Source organism: Bombina bombina, chromosome 5, assembly GCF_027579735.1.
Source record: "Bombina bombina isolate aBomBom1 chromosome 5, aBomBom1.pri, whole genome shotgun sequence".
Lineage (NCBI taxonomy): Eukaryota > Metazoa > Chordata > Amphibia > Anura > Bombinatoridae > Bombina > Bombina bombina.
The window spans coordinates 24,989,328-25,001,855 of record NC_069503.1 but is presented as its reverse complement, the minus strand read 5'-3'; the positions used below and the strand labels follow the sequence as shown (position 1 = coordinate 25,001,855).

Here is a 12,528-nt window from a genome sequence, read left to right as displayed (position 1 = left end):
TCTTCCTAAGGTTGTGAATTCTAACAACATTAGTAGGGAAATTGTTGTTCCTTCCTTGTGTCCTAATCCTAAGTATACTCTTTACATTCTTTGGATGTTGTAAGAGCTTTGAAATATTATGTTGATGCTACTAAAGATTTCAGGAAGACTTCTAGTCTATTTGTTTGTTTGTTTTCTGGTCCTAGGAAAGGTCAGAAAGCCGCTGCCATTTCTTTGGCATCTTGGTTAAAGCTTTTGATTCACAAGGCTTATTTAGAGGCGGGGCAGTCTCCGCCTCAGAGAATTACAGCTCATTCTACTAGATCAGCCGCAACTTCTTGTGCTTTTAAGAATGAAGCTTCAGTTGATCAGATTTGCAAAGCAGCAAACTTGGTCTTCTTTGCATACATTTACTACATTTTACCATTTTGATGTATTTGCTTCTTCTGAAGCAGTCTTTGGTAGAAAAGTTCTTCAGGCAGCTGTTTCAGTTTGATTCTTCTGCTTATGATTTAATTTTTTTTCTTGAAATTTACGTGAAATTTATAAGAAAGACTTGATTTTTTTTGTGGATTTAATTTTTTCAGCAGATGTAGCTGTTTTTATTTTATCCCTCCCTTTCTAGTGACTCTTCTGTGGTCTCCCACATCTTGGGTATTTCTATCTCATACGTCGCTAGCTCATGGACTCTTGCCAATTACATGAAAGAAAACATAATTTATGTAAGAACTTAAATGATAAATTCATTTCTTTCATATTGGCAAGAGTCCATGAGGCCCACCCTTTTTTGTGGTGGTTATAATTTTTGTATAAAAAGCACAATTTTATTTCCAGTTCCTCTTTTTGTATGCTTTTTTACTCCTTATTTTATCACCCCACTACTTGGCTATTTGTTAAACTGAATTGTGGGTGTGGTGAGGGGTGTATTTATAGGCATTTTGAGGTTTGGGAAATTTTGCCCCTCCTGGTAGGATTGTATATCCCATACGTCACTAGCTCATGGAAGCTTGCCAATATGAAAGAAATGAATTTATCAGGTAAGTTCTTACATAAATTATGTTATTTGTCTTTTGTTGTTTTTATTTATGATTTACAGGTTAATCAATTTAAAAATGAACACAAAACAGAAGCCATTTTATAAAGTGTAAATAAATAATATGATTCTTGTATTAAGATGGATTCCTTTATAAAGAGTAAACTTTCTTTTTCTTCTTTATTCCTTTTCTTTTTATGTAGACAATCACGTGAATAATTCATATCCATCCTTCACTACAGGAAGCATCAGTTTGATACCACAGACTCCAAACGTCTTAAACACTAATGACTATTCACAAACATGGGGGAAATCACAGCAAATATTTAAAGGAGATGGAGAATTGGCAGGAACTGGGCAGCAATCATTATTATGTACAGAGAGTAATTTAGTCATCAAACAAGCGGACAACATTGATGCCTTATCTAGTGAAATGATTATCCCAGAGGATAAACCACACACATTTACGGAGTACTCAAAACATTTTAAAGAAGGGAAAAATCTTAAGTCTAGCCAAATGATTCATACAAATAAGAAACCATTCAAATGTACAGAATGTGAGAAAAGCTTCACATGTAATTTGCATCTCCTTGAACACCACACAGTTCACACAGTTGTGAAACCTCACACGTGTACAGAATGTGGGAGATGTTTCACATCTAAACGAGGCCTTATGTATCACAAAAAGACCCACACAGGGGATAACCCTTTCACATGTAATGAGTGTGGGAGATGTTTCACATCCAAGGGAAGTCTCATATCTCATGAAAAGACCCACACAGGGGAGAAACCTTTCACATGTAATGAGTGTGGGAAATGTTTTACAGAAAAGAGAATTCTGAATACTCATTTAAAGAGTCACACAGGAGAAAAACCTTTCACATGTACAGAGTGTGGACAAGGATTTACAAACAAAAGAAGTCTAAATATTCATGAAAGGATTCACACAGGAGAAAAGCCCTTTACATGTACAGAGTGTGGAAAATGTTTTACACTAAAGAGTAATCTGAAAACTCATGAAAGGATTCACACAGGAGCAAAGCCTTTCACATGTACAGAGTGTGGAAAAGGATTTACACTAAAGAGTCATCTGAAATGTCATAAAAGGATTCACACAGGAGAAAAACCTTTCACATGTACAGAGTGTGGAAAAGTATTTACAAACAAGAGCGATCTAAACACTCATGAAAGGATTCACACAGGAGAAAAGCCTTTTACATGTACAGAGTGCGGAAAATGTTTTACACTAAAGAGTAATCTGAAAACTCATGAAAGGATTCACACAGGAGCAAAGGCTTTCTCATGTACAGAGTGTGGAAAAGGATTTACACATAAAAGTCATCTGAAATGTCATGAAAGGATTCACACAGGGGAAAAACCTTTCACATGTACAGAGTGTGGAAAAGGATTTACAGTAAAGAGCAATCTGAAAATTCATGAAAGGAGTCACACAGGAGAAAAGCCTTTCACATGTACAGAGTGTGGAAAAAGGTTTACACAAATAGATAATCTGAAAACTCATGAAATGATTCACACAGGAGAAAAGCCTTTCACATGTACAGAGTGTGGAAAAAGTTTTACACAAATAGATAATCTGAAAGCTCATGAAAGGAGTCACACAGGAGAAAAGCCTTTTACATGTACAGAGTGTGGACATTTTTTTACACTAAAGAGTAATCTGGAAACTCATGAAAGGATTCACACAGGGGGAAAGCCTTTCACGTGTACAGAGTGTGGAAAAGGATTTACACATAAAAGTAATCTGAAACGTCATAAAAGGATTCACACAGGAGAAAAACCTTTCACATGTACTGAGTGTGGAAAAGGATTTACAGTAAAGAGTAATCTGAAAAATCATGAAAGGAGTCACACAGGAGAAAAACCTTTCACATGTACAGAGTGTGGAAAAGGATTTACAGTAAAGAGTAATCTGAAAATTCATGAAAGGATTCATACAGGAGAAAAACCTTTCACATGTACAGAGTGTGGAAAAAGGTTTACACAAATAGATCATCTGAAAACTCATGAAATGATTCACACAGGAAAAAAACCTTTTACATGTACGGACTGCGGAAAAAGTTTTACACGAATAGATAATCTGAAAACTCATGAAAGGAGTCACACAGGAGGAAACCCTTTCACTTGTACAGAGTGTGGAAAAGGTTTTACAGTAAAGAGTGATCTGAAAAAGCATGAAAGGAGTCACACTGGAGAAAAACCTTTCACATGTACAGAGTGTGAGAAATGTTTTACACTAAAGAGTCATCTGAAAAATCATGAAATGAGTCACACAGGAGAAAAACCTTTCACGTGTTTAGAAAGTTGAAAATGGTATCCCATGCCAGTCAGGTATCACAAAAACAACAAATATTTACACATAAAATAAACTTTATATGCACTGTGTGGAAACCTTTTAAAAATTATCCTAAAGAGGACAAACTCCCTAAATAGAAGAGTAAAAAAAGATCATATTGTAAATAATAGTTTCTAAATCCCAGATACAAAATCTCCATATTAGAAGTGCTCTCCTGCTGTCCTTTGTGTCTCTATATATGTGCACCTCAGTTTCTCTCATATAAATAAGATAGAATCCAAACACCACACGGGAATATAAAAATCTGACCTCATACTGACCAGTCTACACAACCATTCAACACCAAAGCACCCCACTGTTGTTTATTAATACGCCAGTGTTAGGAGTTGTACGTTTGTTTTACATAGGGGAGGAAATAATTATATTTACAGAATAGAGTGTTAGAGAATTATATAAACAAGAACATCAGTCTCAAATGATTGACATCTGGGAGATGTATTTAATGTGCACATCATGTGGATAAACCTTTTCTCAAAGAAATAGATGCTTAGCATTGTGCATGTTATATACCAGAGGAATTACTGAGGGTAAACTGATTTTATTTAATGAGACACAATAGGCTAGATTACAAGTGAAGCGCCCATTAAATTTGCCCATTTGCGGGTGCGCAATAAGTAATCAGCCATTACAAGTGGCTGATTTTTTTTCTACCGTGAGCTTGTGGTAGCAATTAGCGCTTATAAAATAAACAAGAGATCAGATCTCTGGTTAATTTTATAAATGTCCACCAAATGTCCCTAAATGTAAGTGTTAGTTTTCTTCACAGACGAAAAAAACTGCATGTTTCCAGCCTAGCTCAGCCCTTCCTGATGCATGAGTAAGGGCTGAGCTAGGCCCAAAACGTTGCAGTTATTTGTTGACCCATGTTGAAATATTAATAAAGGTCTTTTATTATTGGAAGTGCTGGAGGACTTGTTGCTTTACATATGATTTGTGACTCAGTAAGTCTCCTCCGGTCACTCTGCTAAACAAGTGCTAAATGGCTACTATAACCTACATGTATACTGGGTATGTAATATGTGTGTCATGTGATCATAATCAGTTTTATTTAAATGGCTACTATAACCTACATGTATACTGGGTATGTAATATGTGTGTCATGTTCTGTAACTTGATATTATGTCTGTTAGATGTTTTCATGTTAGTTAGAAGCCACAAGAACTGATAATAGCACATACTGTATATATAAAGGGAACATTATATGTCTGATAAATCCCTTTGTATCAAGAGCACAAGTGTTAGGTATATTTATACCATGTGTGCATATATCATGTAATGCTGCTTTTTACTATATAATGATATACAATGTTTTTTCATGCAAATAAAAAGTGATTGTAATCCAGACCAGTATTTTGTGTTTTTTTGTATAATTAAAAATACAATTTTAGCGTGAACCGTACTAGGTTTTCTATAAGTAATTTCTCTTTGTGGGGCATATACAAATCTTGATTCAGATTGTCATGAACTAATGATATTGCTAATTTGTGTGGTATGTTAGAGTATAAACTACTGACATCACAAGTGCACCTGATGTGTGGTATGTTAGTGTATAAACTACTGACATCACATGTACATCAGATGTGTGGTATGTTAGAGTATAAACTACTGACATCACAAGTACACCTGATGTATTTGTGATCAGGGTTGTGAATAGTGGATCGTTTTTGTAACAAGTGTGTGGTGTCTTTAATATATGATGGTAAATTTTATAAAAAGTTTTGTTGATGAAGATCTACATAGCAGGATAGGGCACTGGTTAGACAAATAACTCCAGCTATTATAGGTCTTCCTGGAGGATAGATAAGATCCTTATGGATCTTTGGGAGGTGGTAGTAGTGGGCTACATCAGGATGTTCTATATACATGAACGGATTTGGACAGTATGTTGTTATTGTAACCTTCCTGTAATATATTTTTCAAAAGTCTTGAGTAATGTGTAGTAGGATCCCTATCCAACACAATGTAATATTCTTTATCATTATGAATTCTTTGTGCTTCAGATATGTAGTATTACTATTTCACCTCTCTTGTCTGCATCTCGTATCACTATGTTTTTATTTTGTCTAAGATTTTCTAGTGGGCACCTTTCATTTGGGGACAAGTGGAAGATTGAAGTTGGTTTGTTATTAATCTTTTAAAATTCTTCAAAGACCAGTTAGGCATAGAAATTTATATAACTATATATTGTGTAGCTGTTAGGTGCTGGTGTTAATAATATATAGTGTGTAACTGTTATATGCTAGTGTTAATAATATATATTGTGTAACTGTTATGTGCTAGTGTTAATATTATATATTGTGTAACTGTTATGTGCTAGTGTTAATATTATATATTGTGTAACTGTTATGTGCTAGTGTTAATAATATATATTGTGTAGCTGTTATGTGCTAGTGTTAATAATATATATTGTGTAACTGTTATGTACTAGTGTTAATAATATATATTGTGTAACTGTTATGTGCTAGTGTTAATAATATATATTGTGTAACTGTTATGTACTAGTGTTAATAATATATATTGTGTAACTGTTATGTACTAGTGTTAATAATATATATTGTGTAGCTGTTATGTGCTAGTGTTAATAATATATATTGTGTAACTGTTATGTACTAGTGTTAATAATATATATTGTGTAACTGTTATGTGCTAGTGTTAATAATATATATTGTGTAACTGTTATGTACTAGTGTTAATATTATATATTGTGTAACTGTTATGTGCTAGTGTTAATATTATATATTGTGTAACTGTTATGTGCTAGTGTTAATAATATATATTGTGTAGATGTTATGTGCTAGTGTTAATAATATATATTGTGTAACTGTTATGTACTAGTGTTAATAATATATATTGTGTAGATGTTAAGTGCTAGTGTTTATAATATACATTGTGTAGCTGTTATGTGCTAGTGTAAATAATATATATTGTGTAACTGTAATGTGCTAGTGTTAATATTATATATTGTGTAGCTGTTATGTGCTAGTGTTAATAATATATATTGTGTAACTGTTATGTACTAGTGTTAATAATATATATTGTGTAGCTGTTAAGTGCTAGTGTTTATAATATACATTGTGTAGCTGTTATGTGCTAGTGTAAATAATATATATTGTGTAACTGTTATGTGCTAGTGTTAATAATATATATTGTGTAACTGTTATGTGATAGTGTTAATAATATATATTGTGTTGCTGTTATATGCTAGTGTTAATAATATATATTAGTAGTAATAGTACGGAGGTTATGTCAAACTTTTTTGACAGGTGGACACGCCCCTTTCTCCTCCCCTAAACCCGCCCCTTTCCACTCCCACTTTTACGCCCCTTTTTGATATCAATTTGATATAAAATTGATATAAAAAGGGGATTTTGATACGAATTTGATATAAAATCGATATTAAAAAAGTGTTTTTAATACGTATTTGATATAAAATTGATATTAAATAGTTTTTTTTTATTAGGATTTGGATTAAAAGGTTATAAGAGGTTATTAAGCTTATTTTGATATGGTTGATTAGGAGCTTTATAAAAGACTATAAAGTTTATTTAATTAAAAAAAAGGTATAAAGTATACTTTGATATTGTATTCTATTAAAAGGGAGATATAAAATCTTAATATATATATCCTCTATAATGTTCAATAGGTTTAATAAGGCATGTCAGGACTTGCTATAAAAAAAAAAAGATATAAAATGTAATAGGATTTAAAGGAGGAGGTATAAGAGTATAAAATTCAATTGTTTTGATATTTTCTTTTATTAGGGGATTATAAAAAAATAAAAAATAAAAAGTTTGTTAACATTTCTTATAAGATTTCTGTGAATGAAATAATTTAATTCAGTATTGTACATATTATCTTTTCTGTCTTCATGCCAGCACATTGTATGAACTGAATGCACAGGCTACTTATACTGTACGCTCTGACACTTATGTTATTAAAATGCTGACATATCTAATACGTCATTTGTTAAATGACTAATATTTTTTCATCACATATCTTTGTCAGCAAATATCATCATATTACTTTCAGATGTCATTGAGTTCACAAGTTCTTAAAAAAAAACTGACATACAGCAATTTTGTAGAGTAAAGATATTTATCTATACAAAAAACAAACTCACTTATCTTTTTAAAACACACACAGTTTGTTTTTCACCTAATATTCACAAAAACATCATCATATTACTTTTTTCTCATCACATATCTTGTCAGCAAATATCATCATAATACTTTTTTTCTCATCATATATGTTTGTCAGCAGATATCATCATATTACTTTCAGATGTCATTGAGTTTACACATTTTTTTTAAAAACACTGACATACATCATTTTTGTAAACATCTTATCTATCCAAAACCAAATCTCACTTATATATTGTTTAAAAAACACACATAGGACTTTATTCCCCTTATAACCCCAAAGCAAAAATAAACATTTATACATCACAAATACAAATAAGCATAATGCAAACATCTTAATAAAATGATTTCATCTATACATATTGCTGTGTTAAGTAAAACGGTGGGGGGGTGGGTGAGGGTGGTTGTGGGCGTGAAACTTAAAAATCGCTGTCCCTGATCTTTTGGTGTAAGTATATAAGGTATGATATTTACTCTAAACTGTCTTTTATAATAATTAATTCTAAACTTTTAAACTAAGTAATGTTATCTTAGCTGAATAAAAAAAACATCTCTTATAGAAATATTTTTTTTCTATCTTATTTTAAAAACCTCTCTTTTTACCACCCCTGCTTGGATGCCAATATGTGTACCAACAAACTCTTTTATACTTTTTATTGTAAAGTGTTACACTAAGTAATTAAGCTTAACTTATATTAATGAAACTAATGTTACCATCAGTTTACACAGTTTACAACAGCTTTTCACTTTTATCACCCTTATAACCACACAGCAGAAATAAACATTTATACAGCACAAATACAAATAAGCATAATACAAACATCTAAATAAAATGATTAACTCGGCCTATTATAAAGCAAATTCTCAATTATCTTTTTAAATTGACTTTATACCCACAAAACAAAAATAAACATTTATACATCACAAATACAAATAAGCATAATGCAAACATCTTAATAAAATGATTAACTCACCATATTATTTTATTTTAAACTCACATATCTGTACACAGCTGATGAAGAAATTAAAAACAAATACAAACGCTCAAATACAATATTTTATAAACATTGCATTTACTACCTCTGCCCCACATTTCTGTAACAACAAGATAATTTCATCTACACATATTGCTGTGTTAAGTAAAACGGTGGCGGTAGGGTGGTTGTGGGTGTGAAACTTAAAAAGCGCTGTCCCTGATCTTTGGATCTTTTGGTGTGGGTATATAAGTTATGATATTTACTCTAAACTGTCTTTTATAATAATTAATTCTAAACTTTTAAACTAAGTAATGTTATCTTAGCTGAATAAAAAATAAAGAAAAATAAAGAATTATCTATCTTTTTTTAAAAACCTCTCCTTTTACCAACCCTGCTTGGATGACAATATGTGTACCAACAACCTATTTTATACTTTTTATTGTAAAGTGTTACACTAAGTAATTAAGCTTAACTTATATTAATGAAACTAATGTCACCATCAGTTTACACAGTTTACAACAGCAATGTCTTTTCATTGTGACCACTTAATATAGCTAGTGATTTTTAACCTCTCATATTAATAATATATCACTTAATGCACTTGTTGGCTATATCAGATGAGTCTATTTTCATCTTGTTTACTAAGGACAAACTGCATTTGTATATTAGGTATGGTGTATATGAGCATATTTATATTAGGTATGGTGTATATGAACATATTTATATTTTTCCACAGGGATGCCAGTTTTATAGCAATTCAATGCAATCTCTAGGATTTTATTTGTATCTTGCACTATTCACAAATAAAATTTAGTATCTGAAGATGCTGGTGTGACTTATTTGCTATAACAATGAGTGAATTTATTGTGCAAGAGTAGTGTAGGGCAAGATCCACTTATTTCTTTTCTCTCTCCCTTTTTGTTGTTGTGGGTATATATTTTGCTTTTTACCTCCATGCACTTTCCCTGGATATTGTTTTGGGACCATGTGCCTTAGTAACTGTCAAACTCACACACATTCATTTGGCTATCTTCTCTCTCAGAACACGTCCACTCCCTATTTCCCATTCATCAACCACATAAATAGTAGATGTAAACAGTATGGGCTGTTTTATGAAGCTGGGGATGCAGCTTTGGACCTTTGTGACCCTGCAACATCTAGTTAAGAAGCAAAAGTCTTAAGAAGCTGCACATGAACAAAGTTACCAGGCAGCGAAAGCTGATCACCCCATGCTAGCAACCAGTAAACTCTCTTAATAATAACTAGACTTAACCCCAGCTCTACAGAATTCTGCAATACTATACAAACTATAATAATAATCCTGCTCAGGAGCCACCATTCATGGTTAAAACAATAGATTAGGTCTCTGTATGTTAAAAGTGTAGGACATTTTACCTAATGTATAAAGGAAAATATAAACAACTTACTTATTTAGTAAAATCTGCATAGGCGTTTCCCCCAAATGATTTGAGTTATCTAGGATTTGTTATGTTTTGTTAAGTTTTCAAAAAGACAGACTTGTTTAAACTTCAGAGTTGCAAACACATTTATTAACAAATTATAATATTGAGTGCAAATCATACGATACACATAAGTAGATGTACGTATAGTGTTGGTAATGAATATATATATATATAGCTATATACAGAGCAACATATGTTAGATTTCCTTCCAATTTTTATTAACATACAGTTACACACAAATTTACAACTGCTACAAATAAAACTAATTATTTTAAGTATATTAAGTATGTCACTGAAATAAATGTATGGACATAAATATGTATATAATATACTAAAAATACATAGAGACTTGTATCAAAATAAGTACTTACAAATACAGTTAAAACTGTCATAAACTTGCACAATTGGGTCATACATTAACTTAAGTACCATCCCATATAAATACTTTTATAGACATTATATCTGAACAATACACTTACATACATACATCATTTTAAATTTACATATCAATCACAAATATAAAAGCACACAAAAACAAAGTTCACTCTTTACCTTGTGTACAAATACATTTAAACACAAACTACCATCAAACACCCATACCACAACATTAATGTACAGTTGACTTATAGATTTAAATAAGACTCTATATATATCTATCTCTCTGTTTAAAATAATATGTTTGTTCTAACATTATGTGAAATCAACAGTAGGTATAAAAAGATATAGATATATATAAACACACAGACTTGAGGTACACAGAAAATGATGTCACATTTTAATATGGGGAGGTGCCCATGCCTCTCCCCATATTAGTAGCCAAAAGGATATGTAGTAAAGTTATATGATAACACCCTTTCTTAATAAATGTATGTTTGTGATTTATGATAATAAAAATAATTAAATATGCATAATAATGAAATAAGATGACATGAGTTAACAGTAAATCGTCTATTAAAGTATATGGGATATATAATATTTAACTTTAGATTAGCAAATTTATAATAATAATAAATAGCTAAATGTGTTTAGCCATACTTTTATAGAGGTCTCATTTATCATTTGGCATGCTATATGCAGGCACACACAACATGCATGTTATAATGCATACATTTACTCTAAATAATTTTATATATTTAAAACAAGATTCATATTTTGTTTATTTTGTAATATATCAAATGGGCGCAGAAGATTTTTACTTTCAATTTTTTGGATATTTGTATGCTTGATATATTTCTGTAGCATTTTAGTATGTGCCCCACTATATATAGTAACATCACTCTTTATAAGGCTGCTATGTTCAACTGAGTCTATAAAATAGGATAATGTTAGATTAATAATATCAGTTCTAGTTCATATGTGTCTCTGTTACTGAAATAATTATAGTAACAACGTTAACATACCTAAATATATTTCTTACAGAAGATTCCATTTCAAGCTTCAGATAACACAAAGAACGTATTTATTACATATTTACTTCTAAACATAATACATTATTTATATTTCTGTTCTAGAAAATAACATTGGTAATTAAGATCAACTGCATTGAATATCTTTACTGGTAACAATCTAAGTTTAATACCTGGCTTATTCATTTTTGTTTGAAATTACTACTTTTTAGCAGTTTTCTTGCATTGGTTTGTATTTATGCTAAGCACATGTTTATTGTTTGTCTTTGTACTAGATGCATAATAGTGTAAACGCTTTATGTATTGAATCTGTTTTCCTGCATAGAGAGTGCTAAATACAGAAAGGTATATAGGTTATGATCAGCATCAATTCTTCTTGCATTGAGAGTGTTAAATACAGTAAGGTATTTATCAGCCTTTATTATTTCTTGCAGTGAAGGGGCTAAAAAATAAATAAAAAAATAATCTTTTTATGTCACAACAGTACAAAGACTTGTATTTTAAAATGTAAAGAGTGCTCCACTAACATAAACCCCACCCAAACTCTAATCTAAGAAAAAAATGTTGCTGGGCTGTCCATTAGTCTGTTGTGGACACTTGATAGCCAACACCCTGTATTAGCCACAAGAAAAAACAACAACTAGATGTACATGAAGTAGCAGTCTAAATCAATACTTTGCCAATATATGTAGCTTTCATTTCATCAATCTTCATCATCAAGGTAATGCTACACGTCACTTTTATGTTGTTTAAGAAAGTTTGTTAAGAATTATTAGATAATTAAAAGTAGATCTCTATGTTTTTAAAATATTTTCTTAATGGAAAAAAAAATTTTAATATAAAAACTATGGAACTTGGTACAGATAACTACACTAAAAAATTTTTTTTAAAAAAAATGTTTTAGTTATTCAAGTAATGATATCAATTTATAAAGGATACGACTTGATTTTCGGATACATTGCGACTGCCAAATACATTAACATGTTTTGCTGTTCATACTAGTAACCATACTACTCTTTTAAACTTGCAATCTCCCTTTATAATATTTACATAGATTAACTTAAATTCAAAATAGTAATATTTTATTGTATAAAAGTATACATGGAAACATTTAAAACTTAAGAGATGGCACGCTAACTTGGGACAAGGTAAAGAAC

General features: G+C 31.0%; 1 protein-coding gene across 1 annotated transcript in view; it reads left to right on the top strand.

Annotated features, from left to right (window-relative positions):
* LOC128659184 (oocyte zinc finger protein XlCOF6-like) overlaps nt 1–4,373 on the top strand; it is a 65,494-nt gene extending 61,121 nt beyond the window's left edge. The window contains exon 3 of the mRNA XM_053712868.1: nt 1,216–4,373. Within this exon, the coding sequence (XP_053568843.1) occupies nt 1,216–3,338 (2,123 nt within the window). The 3' untranslated portion in view covers nt 3,339–4,373. The remainder of the gene's footprint in view (nt 1–1,215) is intronic.
* Nucleotides 4,374–12,528: the final 8,155 nt, after the last annotated feature.